This window comes from Lissotriton vulgaris, unplaced genomic scaffold, assembly GCF_964263255.1.
Source record: "Lissotriton vulgaris unplaced genomic scaffold, aLisVul1.2 SCAFFOLD_416, whole genome shotgun sequence".
NCBI classification, from domain to species: Eukaryota; Metazoa; Chordata; class Amphibia; order Caudata; family Salamandridae; genus Lissotriton; species Lissotriton vulgaris.
In genome coordinates this window covers 224402-243202 of record NW_028252728.1, presented here as the reverse complement: position 1 = coordinate 243202, position 18801 = coordinate 224402, and the positions used below count along the sequence as shown (strand labels likewise).

At 44.2% G+C, this 18801-nt stretch overlaps 1 protein-coding gene across 1 annotated transcript; it reads right to left on the bottom strand.

The window, feature by feature from the left end:
- Positions 1 to 16536: 16536 nt before the first annotated feature.
- On the bottom strand, positions 16537 to 17586 carry LOC147662054 (uncharacterized). The gene has a single exon (XM_086951147.1). The coding sequence runs from the start codon at positions 17584 to 17586 to the stop codon at positions 16537 to 16539; it is 1050 nt and encodes a 349-aa protein (XP_086807273.1).
- Between the last annotated feature and the right edge of the window lie 1215 nt (positions 17587 to 18801).

The following is an 18801-nucleotide window of genomic DNA, read 5'->3' as shown; positions in this document are numbered from 1 at the left end:
TTCTGCCGGGTGACTGCTAGCGCTGAGCTGGACTGTGAGGCTGCATGCGTTTGGGAGTTATGCGAGGACACATTCTTTCCCTTACCAGCTTTCGGCCCCCTGCCAGCCATCCTTACTTGTTTGTAGCGATTCCAGCTGCTACAACAAAGTATCACTGAGGCGTAGCCGGTTTTCAGGAAATCGCTGTGCTGCCCAAAACACTGTGTAATCCAAGAAGCGTTCCGTTTGACAGGAAGCGCGCTGTGAATCCCCGATGAGCTCCTGCGTTTTGGTCGCGCTGGTGACAGATCACGCAGGTCAGAGGGAATCCAGGAAACCCGAGCCGCGCAGGCGTCATCGAGGCTGGGGAGAGGTTAGAGCGTGAATCTTCAAATGTTGATGAGAAATACTTGTAAACACCGGGGATGGTTTTTCAGCTGCATTGCTCTTGATTTATTGCATTCTTAACTTTGAAGGCATACAAAGCGTGTTAAGCCGTCCCTAGGAGTTCCGATCAGCGGAGCATCGTGGCGGCGATGTCACTCGGATGCCATCTTGCCTCCCAGTCTGCACCAGCCATGACTCCATGTCTTTTGATGAAGGTGTTCCACTTCTCTGATGTAAATTGGGGACCATTGTCGCACGTAATGACTCTTGGAATCCCTTCACCCAAAAATGACGTGGAGAGAAAAGCAATAACGGTATCCGTGTCCACTTTCTCGCAGACTTCCACTTCCTGCCACTTGGATTATCTGTTGATAAGGACAATGGCGTATTTGGGCACTTCCTATGAGTCCAGAATGGGCCCCTAAATATCGATTGACAACTCCTCCCAGGGGTTGTTCCGGGTGGCGAAATTCCCCAGTGGCGGTCTTAGCAAGGTCATTGACTTGTCCGCATTGCTGCAGTGCTTGCATGCTCTCACAAACTTCTCCACGTGGTTGTCAATGGCTGGCCACCAGTGCGATTGTTTAATCCTTCTCTTCAACTTCTCTATTCCCAAGTGGCCTTCATGCATGGTGTTGAGCAGGCGATCTGTTAACAGTTGTGGAGGTATGACTTTGTCCCCTCGTAGCAAACAAATGACCTCATCACTAATGGAGAGGTCATCCCTGACTTCCCAGAATTTTCTGAGGTTGTCGCTCACATGCCTCTTCACAGGCCATCCTAGTGTAACTAACGTTTTGACGGACGAGAGTTGAGGATCAGTGTCATATGCTGTCTCCCAGTCTTGCGCACTAATCACATTCTCCTGGTCTGTTGTGAAAGCAATGTTGTACTCATCCAGTTCCGTATGTATCGATGCCCTCTCCATCGCAGCCGACCGGCTGAGGTCATCCGCCACCTTGTTCTTTCTCCCTGGTAAGTACTCCACATCATAAATTAAATTCAACAGTCTGAGGTTCATCTTGGAAATGTGCAGGGTGGCACTGGCATGGCCATTGGACGTGAGGACTTTAACCAACGGCTTGTGGTCCGTTCTGAGGGTAAACAGGGAGCCCCATAGATATTGTCAAAATTTCTCCATGGCCCACGTGGCTGCCAACATCTCCTTCTCTATGACGCTGAACTTCTCTTCGTTGGGGGCGAGGGAACGGGAGGCGAAACTGATGGTGGTTTCTGTGCCATCTGTGGCCTTCTGTGACAGGACAGCCCTTAGCCTCTTTCACTGGCATCCAGGGTCAACATGCTGGGTGCAGAGCAGTCGATTCCATGTAGGGGAACGGCATTGCAGATGCTCTTTTTGACTTCTTCGAATTCTGCATTGGACTCGGGTGGCCAGCTGAATGCATTCTTCTCTTTTCAATATTTGACGTAGATGTGCGTCTTGGTGGCAAAGAGTTCGGACTAATTTGCTGTAAAACTCGGGAAGCCCCAGGAATGAGCAAACCTCTTCCTTGTTCTGAGGCCTGGGTGCAAAATCGGACAGCTTCTACGTCAGCTTGCTTTGGAGAAATCCCACAGTCATTTATTTTGTGCCCCAAGTATGTGACGAAACGTAGTCCGAATTTGTGCTTCTTCAATTCTGCTGTGAGGCCGTTTGATGACAGTGTCCGTAACACCGCTGTTCACTTTTTGTCAAGGTCTGCTTTAGTGTTCCCCATGACGAGTATATCATCTTGGAAATACAGTACTCCCCTGATGTCTTTGAACAGTTTGTGCATAATTTTTTTAAACACTGCGGCCGCAGATGCTAGACCAAATGCCAAACGCCGAAATCTGTAGCATCCAAATGGGGTGATGAAGGACGTCAACTTTCTGCAGGAGGGGTGAAGTGATATCTGGTGGTACACCGCTGTGAGGTCTATCGTAGAGAACAATTTGATCCCCTTGGTCTGGGCTAACATTTCACTGATTTTCAGTAATGGCAATTAATCCACGATTATATTTTTGTTCAATTCCCTGAGGTCTATGCAGAGATGTACCTTCCCATTCAGCTTACGCGCCACCACCAAGGGCGCCAGCCATTCTGCGCTGTCGATGGGTTTGATTATGCCGTTGTCTTCCAGGCGCTGCAGTTCCAGCTGCACAGCTTCTCTGCAGTACAACGGAATGTTGCAAACTTTGTGGCATACTGGCATGGCTCCGTCTTTCAGGAGAATCCTGTTCGTGAATTTTGCAAGTTTGCCTATTGTACCACCCAGGGGAAGTCATCTTTAAGTTTGTCTTCAACCAATGCAGGTGGGTTGTCTGTCATGAGGACTTGTGTCACTACAGCACAACAGCACCACAGTTCAGCTTCTGCAAAGTCCTTGATTTGCTAATACAAATTCATTTTTTGTATTTACAGAACGTCAATTCTTACTTGCAAGTCCACTTAGTCAAAAGTAATATTGCACCCATATAGGAAAATTAAAGAAGTTAATTCATTCCCAGGATCAGGGAGTGAATGTTGCCAGGTGAGGATGCCCTGTAGTGTTTGTGCTCACACCCCTATTTGTGAATTTGTGAGTATTGACAAATATTTGCTTGACCCATTCCCACCCAGAAGATGGTCGAAGATCTACTCATGTGATTAACTGGAGTGAATTCGGTCCAAAAGTGAGAATGGTTTTTGGCATGTATGTACCTATACATATTTGTACACATGTACAATTACAAATGTGCAACTGCTTGAGTTTATGAGAATTCCTACAAAGCTCTGTCCAGAAGTGGCCATGGAATTGTGGGACCCGACATCATTGGCGTGAGTCTCCCTTCCATTTTGTCAGATTGCCTCCTCTGTTTTTTATATGTTTTTGCTGGTTATATGCTTTGGGCACTGTGCCACTGCTATTCAGTGCCACAGTGCAAGTGCTTCCTATGTTAAATTGATGTATTGATTAGTGACTCCATGATTGGGTTATTTGATTTACTTGTCACACCCTAGTACAATGCACCATGTGTGCCCAGGGCTTGTAAATCAAATGATGCTGGTGGACTTGCAGCACTGGTTGTGCCACCCACAGGAGCCGCTTGTAAAACGTGTCTCAGGCTTGCCATTGCAAGGCCTGTGTGCAGTCTGTGACTGCCATGTCGACTTGGCCAGTGCACCCACTTGCCAGTTCCTAAACCTTCCCTTTGCTTCATATCAGACACTCCTATGGTAGACCCAAGGGCAGGGTGCATTGTAAGTATAAGGTAGGACATGCCCTGGTGTGTGTAGCATGTCCTAATAGGGAATTACATCCATTTTCGTTGTTCACTATTGCAAGGCTAACTGTTCTCCATAGGCAGTTAGATTATTGCATTTCATGATCCTAACTGACTCGGGGAACATGGTAGAAATTCGAGTTTAGTATGCCTGAACTCAGAATGATAAAATACGGAGCGTCCCTTTTTTGGATGCTCCAGTGGCGTTGCGCCATTCCCCATATTTACAATGTGACACTAAGCCACTTAATGTGGCTTAACGCCACCTTGTAAATATGCCCCTTTCTGCCACAGTCCTCTAGGTCAAAGGGGCATGCAATGGGTGTCGCTGTGGGCATTACATCACAACACCCATTGCTTTTTGATGCTGCCCCAGATTTACAAGGCTGAGGCAGCGCCAAAAACGAATGCCAGGGAATACTTGGTCTTAGAATGGTGATGCAAGGAGAAATTATTAATTTCTCATTTTTTTTGCTCTTTCCATGAGTGTTGCATTTTGTAGCACACAAGAAAGAGCAAATCACCATTATTGATTGCATATGTGCAGGAAGGTGTCCCTTCCTGCACATAAACAATGGTCCCTGCCGTGCAGGCACCCTTGCAACATGGCAGCAGGATACATGCGCTGTTTTTTTGCGCTAGGGGAATCCCAGGGGTACGCCATATTCTTGTGAATACAGAGTATCCCTGTGTTTAAAAAATGTTGGAGCACGGCGTGGCCAAATTTGGCATAGCACGCGCTCCAATATTTTTTAGGAAATATGACCCAAGGTATCCTGAGCTTAAATCTCAAGCCTATGGAGACTGTGGAATGTGTGGTTGAAACTTATGGGGCATTCATGTCTCCTTGTAAAGGTGATTCATGGAGACACTGTAGTGCTGATTCACAAAAGCATTTATGTGTACCAGAAGTAGGACTGTAGGTGTACACTACACACTTGCACATCTTTGTGAGGCAACCCTGAAACGACCGTACAAAGAGGGCACAGTACTTTGTATTTGTACTAATTATGTATAAACATTGCCTGAATATTTCTCATTTTTTCCCATTGTAGATATTTTGGGGATAATTCAGAAGGACTTGTAAGAGTATGCAAAAAAGTTCTAAAGGAGCACTACTTTACTTACCGAAAATGCCTTTGTGAATAGGCCATTATGTGAAGCAGAGAGATATTGCATTGAGAACAAGAACCGCACACGTTTATTGAACGCTGAAAAATAAAGCAATTTAAAGGAAGCAATAATGGTTATATGAGGAGACACTCGACAGAAACAAATAGAAGCACAAAATTAAAATCAAAGAATAAAATACCGTGAAGGTATGCTGATGTGTAATGCCTCCAGATATTGTATCACCAATCCGCCTTTCAGGTTATGTTAATGCTCTATTAAATTGAAATCTTCAAGGCTATTTTTTGAAGCCAGGATCCAACATAATGTGCTTACTTTCTTGCCTTTCTACATGATGTACTACACTCTGGCGCGGCAGGTCAACATGACCTTAGTTAGCTGCGGTTCCTTTATAAGATAAACTATCTGCAAGGCAGCCTTATCATTCTTCTTTCCATTTCATTGTGTATTTATAATATTAAAATACATTCACCAGAGTTTGGTAAACCTTAGCCCTTGATTGCAGATTCTTTTCTGTGTGTTTGAACTGGGAAATTCCTTGTTCAACGTCCGCAATTCATAAAAAAAATTGGCAAATTTAACAATGTCATATCATGGTATCCTGAAGCAGTGCATTCTTAGCAGAATGTCAAAGCGCTCTAATGTTGCACATTTTATTATCACCCACTTACGCTTGGTATTCATTTTATGTGCCTCAGCGGGCTGCGATGACCTTGTCGTGATTAGAACTTACAATCCTCTTTTTTTATTCTTTTCTTAGCCAGTTGAGACATCTCTCTTGCTCGCTTTTTTGATGAATGAAAGAAGTGACCTCCTGGTATCTTACAAATGATTTTCAATAATCAATGTTAAATCCCCCAGACTCCCACTTGCTCACAGGGAATGCATCAATATTTTGTTCCTAATGTGCCAATCAATAACCTTTAGAAAGAGGGAGTTTATGGCCAATCATCTCAATTTAGCACGCGGGCTGCCGCTGGTAATTGTGCCCAGCTTTGACAGGAGAGCCATTGACTTCTAGACTAACTATCCATTCAGTCTGTCATCTTTCATGACGGTGAGAAACGTCAGCGCGGCTTCACGTTAAATCCCAGGGACCAGGAGACACTTTAACAAGGCCAGCCATTGTTTAAATGACAAACCTTATTTGTGCGTGCCCATTTACAGGATGGATATGGTGGCTATAGGCAGGTGTTGTCCGTAGCAGTTTAACAATGGATTAATTTCATACATGCAACAATTTTCCCCCTTGGCGTGGCCTTTGATGCAACATTAAGTAGTCGGAAATGCTCCTTAAACTATGTTCATCATTTGTTTTCAAACTGGTGGATCGCAAAAACAGTGTGTGTGCATGGTGTACAGGGCCGGACTGGCTGTAGCTGGCACCGGGTGTTTCCCCGGTGGGCCACCAGGGTGGGGTCTGTTTCTGATACGGGGGCTTGTTTTGCAGCATATCGGCCCCCTGTAACGAAAGCAGCTGCAGTGTTTTTCACGTGCACCCACCTCCTCCCCCGTGGCCCGTCCGTCTCAATTGTAGGGCCAGCTTGCTTTCCAAGTCTGGCCCTGATGCAGGGCCGGACTGGCCATAACAGGCATCGGGCGTTTCCCTGGTAGTCCGATAGGGTGAGGGCTGGGTTTGGGCCGTTTTTGTTACCGAGGATCGGCAATATTGGCCCCCCGGTAACAAAATCGGCTGAAACCGGCCCTCTCAAACTGCTTGCCTGCACTCCCCCTCACCCAAGGGGAGGAGGCTGAGCAGTTTGCCAGGGCCGGTTTCTGTTCCCAGTCTGGCCCTGATGGTGTATGCATGTGTGGCGTGCATGTATGTGTGCATGTGTGTGTGAGAGTGCATGCAGGGGTGGCCTTAGGCATGTGCAAGCTGTGCACCTGCACAGGGCCGCCAAACCCCAGGGGCCACCACACCAATATATATCCTTAATATATTAATCCTCTGAGGATGGATCTATATTTACGTGGCGGCCCCTGGCAGGGATTTGGCGGCCTCCGGCTCTGTTCTACTTCCAAACACCCTGACCCCCCAATCCGGGGACCCCTACCTACGCTCCCTGCCCAGGGCCGCCATGACCCCCCAATCTGGGGCCCCCTACCTACGCTCCCTGCCCAGGGCCGCCCTGAGCCTAGAACCGCCCCTGGTGCATGCCTGTGTTCACATGCATGTGCATGTTGTGTCTGCGAGATGTGGACGTGGGTGCACGTGTATACAAGGCAAAAAGAGCAGCATCAACGAAATCATAGGGACCTGCAGAGAGGCAGCACTGAGGCTAATTGCTACTGGCTCAGCTGACCAAAAATATTCCCACATGAAGGCCGAGATGACGAAGCATGTTGATTTCTACAATAGCATGTATGCACCACAGACATGTTCTGAGTGTGGTATATCGAGTCCAGAGTGGCATCTTAATTGTTTCTAATCTGTCTTGTGATAAAAGGGCAATTTCCGAGTGCCATTTGTTGAATGACATTTTGAAGAGTAATAGGATACAGATAGTTGAAAGCAAAAATAGAATCTGGTGTAAGATCTTAAGAGAATTAATTCCAAGGTAAAAAAGATAATGCAAATACATGAAAGTTAAATAATACACTTTCAGACTGTAACCATTTCTTAAACAAGCATTTCCAATGCAGTAGGTCTCGCATTTGCCAGAGTTTAAGCTATTGGCATTGTTAAATGCCTTTTGTTTATGTTTTAAAAATCAACACATAAATAAAAGACATTGTCATTTACATTGCCAATAGCTCAAACTCTCGTAAATGCGAGACCTGTTGCATTGCAAATACTTGTTATTGTGTTTATCTTACATATGCCCTGGCAGTGCAAACAACAGTAATAATACTTGTTATGTAGAGCTTTATATCGCAATTCAGCCATTTCTAGGAGCTGCAACTATCATCTCTTACTGTAACTTATTAATTTATTTGAGAGTTTTATATGGCGCTAGCTGGACCCGAAGGTATCAGAGCGCTTTATAACAGTAAATGTTCACATCAATGATAACAAATCTTTCCCCAAAGCCTCCTTTTCACTCCCTAGTTGCTGTTGTCATTAAGCAGCGCACTCTGGACGAAAAATATAAAATAAAGTTAATTTCCGGTACTATTTCTAGGTGAGAAGCCCCCTCAGCCGGGCTCGGTTTCGAAGCCTGTTCCTTGGGTTGACAATTTGGATGGGCAGTGGCAGGGCTTGGTATGAGCTATGGGGCTCGCGCCAGAGCGGCCTGATGTAAAGGTCCAGACCACAGCCTCCGGGCCTTTGAACATTATCAGCGCCGCCATACACTAGAATCTGATTAAACAGCCCCAATTGTGATAAGTGCAAGGGTTGGATCGCCGTACAAAGTTATCATTACTCTCTTTAATAAGGGCCACATGAAAGGGAGCGTGCTGCGGGCGTTGGACGCGAGTCAGACATCTGGTTGAGATTTCTGCCTGCAGGTATGCTAGTGATGCAGATACGGAGATCTAAAACACATTGGGCCCGATTCACAGAATTAACTTAAGACAAAATCCTAAACTTACTACTTCTGGTATTCACAGAATGCACTTACTACTTTTGGTATTCACAGAATGGATTTACGTCTACTAACATTATGTCCGCCCTCGGGACGGAAATTCTGGCCCGGTGGCAGAGATACCGGCCCGTAGGTGGGACTTCCGGCCCGGAGGTGGGACTTCCGGCCCGGAGTTTGGGATTCCGGTTGGTGGCGGAGATTTTGCCATGGCGGAAATCTCCACATCCGGGCCGGAAGTCCCACCTACGAGCTTTTCTCTTCACAGCAGCCTCACCTGTCATATGGGGTAGCCAACTGAACCTGCACATCGACTATCACCTATTCGTGCAGCAATAATCACTGCTTGTTGTGTAGTCCCAAAAAGTACCCTGTCATGCAGGACCTATGACGATTACAGATAACATATACTGTGGATCTGGTGGCAGACTGACTCTGTGTACACCCCCGCCACATATATTAGCCTATGGTTTGCATTAGCTAGCTCGCAATGCTACTAGAATCTCCTATTATCAGAGAGATTAGTTTGTGCAACTTTACAACACAATAACCTCAGACTCGTGGAAACAATATATTACTTTTCACCTAGTTAATCGTGCTTGCCTGTTTTTGCTCTGAGAGAGATACAGAGAAGAAACAGTCGAACGTGTTTGCAATAAGAATTTATTGTACAGAAGTTCTTCTCATGTAGAATAAGTGTGCTGTCACGACTGTAACACTGTAACAGAGATATAGAACCAGCAGTACAGTGAATAAGAAGAAATAGTATTGTTCTACCATTTTGCAACAGTCATGAACCTATACATGAATATAGAATGCATTTATAAAATAAAGTGCATACTCCTAAGATGCCTGACTAGATGTACCTAAGTGTACCTAGCATGTGAGTACGTGCGAAAGAGCCAATGAGCCTAAGAGCCTAATGGCCTAATGGCCTAATAGCCCAATAACGTAGAATCTAAGAGCCAAGAATCCCACTAGGATTTAGTCCAAACCCCCATACCTGAATAGTGAGAGTGTGTGACTCTGCCCTGTCTCGAGTTGGACACCCTGCAAGGGACGGTTAGACCACTGTCAGCTGGAGCGATGTCATGCCGCAGCATCTCTGGTCATTGTGTCAGCCTTGAAGTCTTGGTTCCCTCCTGCTTACTGATAGCAAGAGGTGCTGTATTTATGCAGTCTATGTACGTTTGTTCATGCACACTTTGCATGTTCTCCATGCAGGCTGCTTTACAGCCTTTATGGAGAACTTGCCCAGCCTACCATTCTCTGGCTGAGGGCCGATCCATGGTGCTCAGACCAATCACAACACTGCATTGCAGCACTGTGGTTGGGTATCAGGATGCTGGGAGTTGGGTGCATCCTCCTTCCTGCCCTGAAAACGGGGAAGAGGACCAAGAGGAGGCGGCAGTGGCGGCGGGAGGCAGCGGCAGAGAGGTAAGTTTGTGTTTCCCTTTTTTTATTTAATTCCCCCTACCCCCGGCACCTCCTTCAAATACCAGCCGCCACTGCCCCCAGCACAAGCATATGGCATACACACCCAGCACAGTACTGCATTATACCTGTAATTTATCATTCACAGGCACACATACTCCCAGCACATGTAGATCACACATGCACTGTGCAGCACTACACACCAAACCTATGTAGAACAAGCATTAGTTAAGCACACAGCAGCTGAACTTTAAATGAGTGAACCAGTGACACAGGTAAAAGGGCCTGTTCACTCCTACTGATTACTACATGGTATGCGGCCACCACCGCACTCGTACAACTTAATTCCTGGTAAAGGCAGTAGCCTTTCACGACTATGAGGGTAGCAATTTGGGCACCCTCCTAGTACAACAAGACCACAGTTCTTGAGACATGCCTATGTCATGGTGATCACGCATGTTCAGTGTTTACCCATAACGACAAAAAATCAGCAGTAGGGATCCAGACATCACCATCGTTGGGACACTCATGGCAGGAGTGCACCTCCTTTACCATGTGAGGGACTTTTTCATCTCAACAAATTATATTTCATTATGAATGCAGTCTGGCATGTGGCAACTTACTCTAGTTCAGATGACTCTGGCAAGGACAAGTTTGTTCGTCTAAGGGAGTGAGAAATTAAGTGTTATTATTATCTTCACACTGAAAGGCTGTTGAGGTAACATTGCAGAGCCAATGCATTGTAATGTGTACCAAGGTACTTCTTATAATTTCACAAAGATCATTCCTTGAAAATTAGAAATATTGCCTTATGTAGTCCCATTTTTAGGGGGCTGAGGGTGGAGTGTCAAAATAAGCCATCAAGGTTTATATTATTGTGAAGAGGTCTTTATTAGTCTTGACTACAAGTGAAGATACACAGGTTCAAAATTATTATCATGAATATCATGAATGATGAAATGTCATATAAAAGAAGACTCAACTAGTGATATTTACATTTTGCAATATTCCTGGTTTCCATCAAATGTAAAACGGACTCTGTCATCCTCTTCCAGTCTAGTGTCAAAATATGGTACTCTGTCTTTGGAAAGTGTTTATTCAGAACCCTGACTTTGATCCTGTTGTAGCTGTCAGGGTGCTCTTCCGTGTCTTGTATGCAGCGAATATACTTCATGAAGTACTTCTTTCTTATTCATTGGTACTAGAGTTACATGGAATGATAGGCTGGAAACGCTTACCTGATTTTCCTCATCGATGGACATAATTGACTGCCTTTGCTACTCTTATTTTCATCCTCTTGTCACCCCCAAGGACTAGTATTGTGTATCTCTGTTACATTACACATCTATTGTTAGGTCTGACCTTTGAGACAGCTTCAGCTGTCCTGCCAGACTATTGTGTTTTCAAAAATGTATTCATATAATACAGCTATTTAGAGTGGCTTTTGATCACAGGGATTCGTCCTTTGGCCTGTTATATTGTCAATCACATTAACCTTTCGCTCACCATAGCATATCACTTTGAGAGACTGCACGAACCCTATGTATATTTTTTACTTCTGCCTAAAATAGTTTCTTGATCTTCAGGGACAAATCTGGCTTTTTTGATTTATTTATTTTTTACATTGACTTTAAATGGCAGCTATTTATTTCGCCTGCCTTTAGGTGCCCAGTTAGATGGTGATGTATTGTTCATCACCTTTTTAAAGTTAAGCACTTAAGCAACATCGTAGCTCACTGCGATTTGAGTGCTTGGTTATGTGGTTATTTATTCTTGTCTCCTTCTTAAATAACAATAAAACGCATGGCACAACTGAAAGGCTTCTAATAAAAAAGAAAATCTTCACGAGTAAAATAGCCACACCAGTGAATGATTTTTTAAATGAAACATTTTTTTTTGTGTTATACACTTGCAGTAAAAAATAAACACTGCACAGCTTGTCAATGCCAGACCTATTGGCTTTGCAAATGCTTGTTTTCTCTATTGCTAACTGTCACAGGGATATTTTGTGCATTAAACTATTTTGCATCCCACTATTACTTTTCAGGCAGCTGTACTATTTGAAAACATAATCTATGTGCTACTTTGTGCAATCTATTTCAACATTTGAGGATGCATAGAACTGTCCATTAACTACAATGAGATGTGGTTGTCACATGGGCTGAGAAGTTAAACAGCATGCAAATATATAGAACACATGGTCAATTATCACAATAATAAGCTAAAATGCCTATATCATACTTTTTAAATGTAATAGGATCATAACTAAAAAGTACAGTTAATACAGACATTTGTGTTTTGCCCATGCATGTGCTATACGCTTTGCCCTTGTGTACATTACCAAACTTAGAACTCACATTAGGGTTTAATTCATTAAAAGGTTCTAAATCACAGGAAGCATAGGCATGTGAATAACTATGTGTAGGTGCATTAAAATGCTCTACACCGGTTCACAAGAGTCACAGGACCTCTAATGAACAGTTTGTCTAACTCTCCTGGCTTGAGACTAACCGTATGTGTGTGGAGGTTGCAGGGGGTCATACTTTTTTAGGGAGGCAAACGTTTTCATGGAAAGCTCCCCCGCCCCTCCCTCCCTGTAAAAACTGGGTAAAATGGTACTTATACTCTTTCTTACTGCACCACATTTGTAGGTATTCATTAATGTTTCCAAGACACATTCCCACATTGATAGGGTCACATTACCACATTGATTTATGATCTGTGGTTTACTCCTGTCAAGGAAAGGATTACATCTGTAACAAGAATTGGAATTTATTCCCAGTGATAAATATATTATCTAGGGAAAAATAGTTCCAAAAATCTTTTAAAATGTACAAACTTCTGCATGAAAGCACACCTGCTACAGTTACACATGTACATTCCCTTGGATTTCACAAAATGAGGCAGGGCCGGACACCTTCCTAGAGCTCCTATGGTGCTTGCAGGCCCTGAGCAACAGTTAGCATGACACATTGTCTCTAGTGGGCGACCGCTGCATGGCAGTCCACCTGGGCACATGCTGGGAGACTTAAGGGTGGCTGCTGACTTGAGAGACAAAGCGTCATTTCAAATATCTCTACCGGGAAGTGCTGAAGGCAATGATGTAACAGCATCAGGGCTGCAGTACGAACTCCCTCAGAGTCACCAACACGGGAGGATCTTGCTGAGCAGTTTGATATACAGCTTCATAAGGTCCCTGACTCCCATCTTAATCTTCTTTCCCTGGTAGCAAGATGTGATCTCCCTCATGAACAACCAGGAGCCTCCTTCAGCTGGGTTCAGGTGAAATTCCCTGGATTGGACCGACCTGTAGCCTTGGGAAGTGTCCATGGTGATCCCAAGAGCATATCAGTGGGAAAAGTGTGACGCACCGGAACAGGAATCAGAGGCATGAAGAAGTGATAATCATAGAAATAGGACTATCTAGTCAAACTGGCAGCTATCTTGTAAGGGAGTTTTTGGAATCTATATTTCCATCTAAGGCAGAGTTGAGGTATATGGTTTGTGTTGCATTGTCTATACAAGACACAGATGTGCTCTGATACTGTTTGTGAGACTTTAACATCTTTTGGCTTCATTTCTTTTTTTGTTAAATAATTTTATTGAATAAGTAAACAGGTACCAAGAATATAATTTAGGCACAAGATAATGGAGTAACTTACTAGAATACATCATAAAAAGGGATCAACAAATGAGTATGAATTATGTAATAGGAAAACTATTAAAAGCAACTATGTGCTGTAAATAAAAGTGAGAAAATAGGAAGATTAGGGTACCATCTGGAAAATGATGAATTGAACAATTTTAGAGTATAAAGAGGGAGGGGAAGGAGAAGAAAGGAAAAAGAGAGACAGAGAAAGGGAATACAGAATAATTGGCATATGAGTATTAGAGTGAGGAGGGATGTGAAGTTAGAAAAGTAGTAAAAGGTAACCAAAGTAGATCATATAAATTCCACCATTGTAACATGCATATTTTTGAATTGTCCTTTCAACAAGTAAGAATAACTGTAAAAGCAAGAGCAATAAAAAGATCAAGCAATTTCAATTTCAGCAATGTATCATGAAAATCAACAGATAGGAAACCAAGGAATACATTTTGAATTGATATACAAAATTGAAAGATCTTGGAATATTTAACCCAGATATTTTCACAGAATTTTTTAACATTGGGACAATGGTATATCAAATTGGGAAGAGTACCATCGGAAGAAAGACAGGACTGACAGAGAGGAGAAGATGTGGGGTCAAATTTATGTATAGATGCTGGTGTCATAACAGTTCTATTATACAGAGAAAGTAGGGATTGGTAATATTAGCGGCTCTAGAGGTGGAATTTATTTTTAACCATAACCTATCCCATTTTGTAGATGAGAGAGTGATGGAGAGGTCTAGTTCCCAAGCAAGTTCAATTGGGGATTTTGGTCTTTCAGAAGTATGAGTAGATAAACGTTTATATATAAAGGCAGCTTTAGGACTGGAATCAGAGGATATGCTATGTAAAGGAGTTAGGGAAGTAGAAGGAGTACTAATGATTGGATAATTTTTGGATGCGATAAATGATTGAAGTGCTTGCAAAAGTTGATTATATTGAGAGCTGTAGGAAGAGGGTAGATCATATCATTCTTGTAAGGTACTAAAAGGAATAACAGAATTATTAGATACAAGTTGGTGAACGTACAACATTTTATTTTCTTTCCAATGTTTAAAATAGAAGGATTTGTGGTGATATTTAATGCATTTATTGTACCAAATAGAAGATGCAAGAAAGGCTTTATGAAATTAGAACCCTCTATATACAGTGAATGTAACAAGTACTGGGAGTATTTTAGAATAGGATGTTTAGATCTAAAGGTGCAATTAGACATAAAACAAATATCATAAAAAGAAAATTCATGTAAAAGAGAACATTCAAAGCGAATCCAACTAGGAATCGGAACATCTTGGTGTTGTCTATTCAAAGCATATGCTTGACTAATTAAAAAAGCAGTGTGATATAGTTTAAAATTTGGAAATCGTACACCTCCTTCGTTTTTTGGCTTAACTAAGTTGGACAAAGCAATACGAGCAGGTTTATTATTCCACAGGAATTTAGTGCAAATGGAATTGATTTGATTAAAATAGTAGTTAGGAATTAGAGGCCAGATGTAGGTAACCAAATACCGGTCGGTAAAGTCCGAAAATACCGAATTTCGGCCTTTACCGACCTGTATTTGGCTTTTGAGATGTAGGGGACACAAAAACATCCGAATCGGAAACCTCACCGAATCGGTAAATTTACTGAATCGGTAAATTCATTGAATCGGTAAAGTTTCCGAGTCGGTAAATTTACCGAATCGGTAAATTTACTGATTCGGAAATTAAGAAATGGTAAAAATGACTATTTAGATGTAGGTAACCTCTTAAATACCGAATTTGCATGAAATTCGGTATTTAAGAGTCAGTATTTACCATGGATTGAAATCAGGTGGTAACCAGGTGCAGGCTATAAAAAAGGGACCAAAATGCAACAGTTTTACCAGAATGGCGGCATTCTACGTGATTGTGAGGCGGCTACGGCTACAGGCAGAAGGAGAGAGGGTATGGAGAAGGGAGGAGCAGGTGTACAGGCAGAGGATCACCCTATTCCAGCTAACTGAGCCAGAGATCCTACAAAGGTACAGGCTAGATCCCCAAACCATCCTGGACCTTATCTGGGACCTCCACCCACTGTTGGACCACCCAACCCCAAGGGCGCACGCCATCCCACCCCATGTGCAGGTGCTGTGCAGCCTACACCTGCTTGCATCTGGGAGTTACCAGAGTGTGGTTGCTGCGGTAGGTGGGGTGTCCCAGAGCTGCCTGTCCCATTTCTTTAAGAAATTCCTAGACACCATGTTGCAGAGAATGCATTACTACATCAGCTTCCCTGCAACACATGCAGAACTGCTCAGGACCAAGACAGACTTTGATCAGATGGCGCATTTCCCCAACATCATTGGCTGTATTGATGGCACCCACATACCATATATATATCCACCTGCTGCCACAGAGTACATTTATAAGAACAGGAAGTCCACCCACACCATAAATGTACAGGTGATCTGTGATTCCAAGTACATCATCACGGACATGGTAGCCAAATTTCCCGGGAGTACCCACGACTCTTACATCTTCCAAAACAGTGGAATCTAGGCATGCCTGACAGCGGGGAAATTTGGCGAAGGATACTTGCTAGGTAACACACTGTGTGAAACTCCCTTGATACATATTGCAGATGGATGTGTTTGTGTGCATGCGAGTAATGGTTTTTCTTGTTACAAATAGGGGACAGTGCATATGCCCTCCGGTCCTTCATCCTCACGCCCTACCTCAACCCTTCAACACCCAGCCAGAGGAGATACAACAGGGCACACAAATCTACCAGAAACATTGTGGAGCGCACCTTTGGTTTGTGGAAGAGCAGGTTTTGCTGCCTACATAAAAGTGGAGGGGCCCGCCAGTACACACCAGTCACCTGCTGCAAGATGATTGCAGCCTGTGCAATGTTGCACAACCTTCCGGTTAAGAAGGGCATCGAAGTGGATTTCTCTGATTACGAGGACCATGATGACGAGCAAGCAGTGCCTGAACCACACACAGCTCGAGTTGCGACACCAACTGATGGCAACACAGCCGGAAAGAGATTAGACGCAACTTTTTTAAAGTAAGTAAAGAGACACAGACAGGTGGAGTATGCACCCAAAGTAGTTTAATTGTGTCACTACGTAGGTTTCTAAAGCACAAGTGTGCAACACAAATTATTTACATTCGATGATGTGAGTCCCGGGTCACTTCCCCTTGAACTAAAATACTCATTTGTGTCCACGCTTACCAGTGCCAGTTGTTTGGTGCTCGTTGTGCTCACTTTGCGTTTGGGCTGTAGCCTCAGCGTGGCGCCTGCTGCTCCTCCTTGTCTCTACGACAAGGGAGCTTGCCATGCTGCTCCTACTTGGGCTCCCTTCACTCTCTGGCACATCCAGAGCAGAAGTTTGTGCTGTTTGTGCATTTATCAGCACCTCAAGAGCACTGGTTATCCTGGCCATGTCCCTAGTGACCTCATTACTGTTTTGGGTTAGTCCCTCCTGCATGTTTATGCTTCTCCTGCATAGCAGGGATGTGGCTGTGGCCAGGCGGTTGATGGCTTTATTTTGTTGATGCGCACGCTGCCTTTCCTTGCGCCTTGATGCAAATTCATTGTCTAGTTTGGTGCACAGAAGCTGTACCGATTGTGACATTTCATGCATCCCTGCAGCCATATCTTTGTTGACATCTACTAGTTCCCTGATGCCCTTTCCTATGTCTCCCATGTTGTTGTTCAGGTTCCTCATTTGGCGTTGGCAAGACATGATGGCCTTTCCTTGCATTCTCTGAATTTTTACCATGCTCCCCTCCAGGCCACGGAACACACTTGAAACCTCCACACGTGCAGATGCACTGCTTTCTTGGACTCTGCGACGTCTTGCGCCAGTACGGCCCACCTCTGCACTGGACTGCAGTGTGGCAGAGCTACCATCCACAGGCAAGGTGTGTGTGTCTTCCCCCTCCATGTCACCTGCTGATGACTCCATTTCCAATAGTGGGGCCACAACATGCCTCCTGCTTGGTTGTGATGCAGGTGTTGTCTCATGCAGGGATGCTTGGATTTCTGGGGATGACAGCAATAGAGGGGATTGTGCACGTTCTGGTGACGCCTGCAACTCTGGAGCAATTTCTGTGTCTTGTGAAGGAGGATGGCTACTTGGTGCACCTGTGCCCTGTGATACATTCTGTGCACTTGGACCTGGCTCCTGACTCTCATCCCTCTCTGGTGCTGTGCCTTCAGTCTCCTGGGAACGCCTGCGTGATGTGTCACCTATGGGCATATGAGCGTACATTAGCTAAGCGCTACTGTCTCACAGTCACTACAATTAAATCTTTTTCACTTTTGCTTTATTCTGTCTGTAATCATTTCCCTAACTTGCTGGTTGCTGTGCTGTTTGACATGGTCTTTCATTTCCTAAATACATGTTCCATGATGCATGGCTCCTGTATAGTGCTAGCAGTACTGGACTGGGGTTCACTTAGCCACAAAGGGTAAAGGTAAGGATGATGGTGTGGGGGGATTGCTGTGCATGCGTCTTACCTTTTCTGCTTGCAGCTCTGGCTGAGCTGTCTACTTCTCCCAGTCCGCAGACGCTGTCAGGTTCTATGGTTGAGGCCACCATCTCCTCCAGGTCAGTAAGGGGGAGTGCTGGGTTCTTCCCTCCACCAGTTTTGGTTGCCTGCTTGTGGTGTTCTGCCAATAGTTTTTTTGTTTGGCTCCTGAGGTCGTAGTACCTCTTTTTCAGGTCCTCTGTGTCTCTGGTAGTCACTCCAACTGCATTCACTTTGTCAAGTATGTCCAGCCAGAGTTTCCTTTTGGCAGATTCTGCCACAGTGAGGGACTGCCTGTCAAACAGTTTTTGGTGCACCTTCAACACCTCCTCAACAAGGACCTGCAGCTCCATGCTGCTGAATTTCAGTGTCCTCCTCCTCTCTGGCTGCTCTTTGTCTTTGCTGCTTGCCATTTTTCTGATTTAAAAGTGCACAAAACTCTTTCTGCTGCTCAGGGACTCTCTGCTCCAACTGCCTCTCCAGAAGCTTCTAATTAGTTGCAGCTGCCTGTGTAGCCACTTCCTGGTAGGGAGGGGGAGGGTGGTAGCACCTGATTGGCTGCTTAGTTAAGTTTCACTTTTGTTTGCTTTCCGATTCGGTATTTACCGAATTGGTATTTACCGAATCAGTATTTCCCATTCATTCCTATGGGCCAAAAGGCCCATAGGAATGAATGGGGAATACCGATCCGGTAAATAGCGAGTCGGTAAATACCGAATGTCCAATTCCGAATTTTACCGAATCGGCATTATTTACCGATTTTTTTATCTACATACCATTTACCGATTCTAAAATACCGAATCCGTAAAATTCGGTATTTTGGAATTGGTAAATTAGGATTACCAACATCTGGCCCTTAGATAGGTAACATTTACAGTAAGAAGAGTATTAGTGGTACAATCATCATTTTAATGGTATCCAACCTGCCCCACCAAGATAAATAT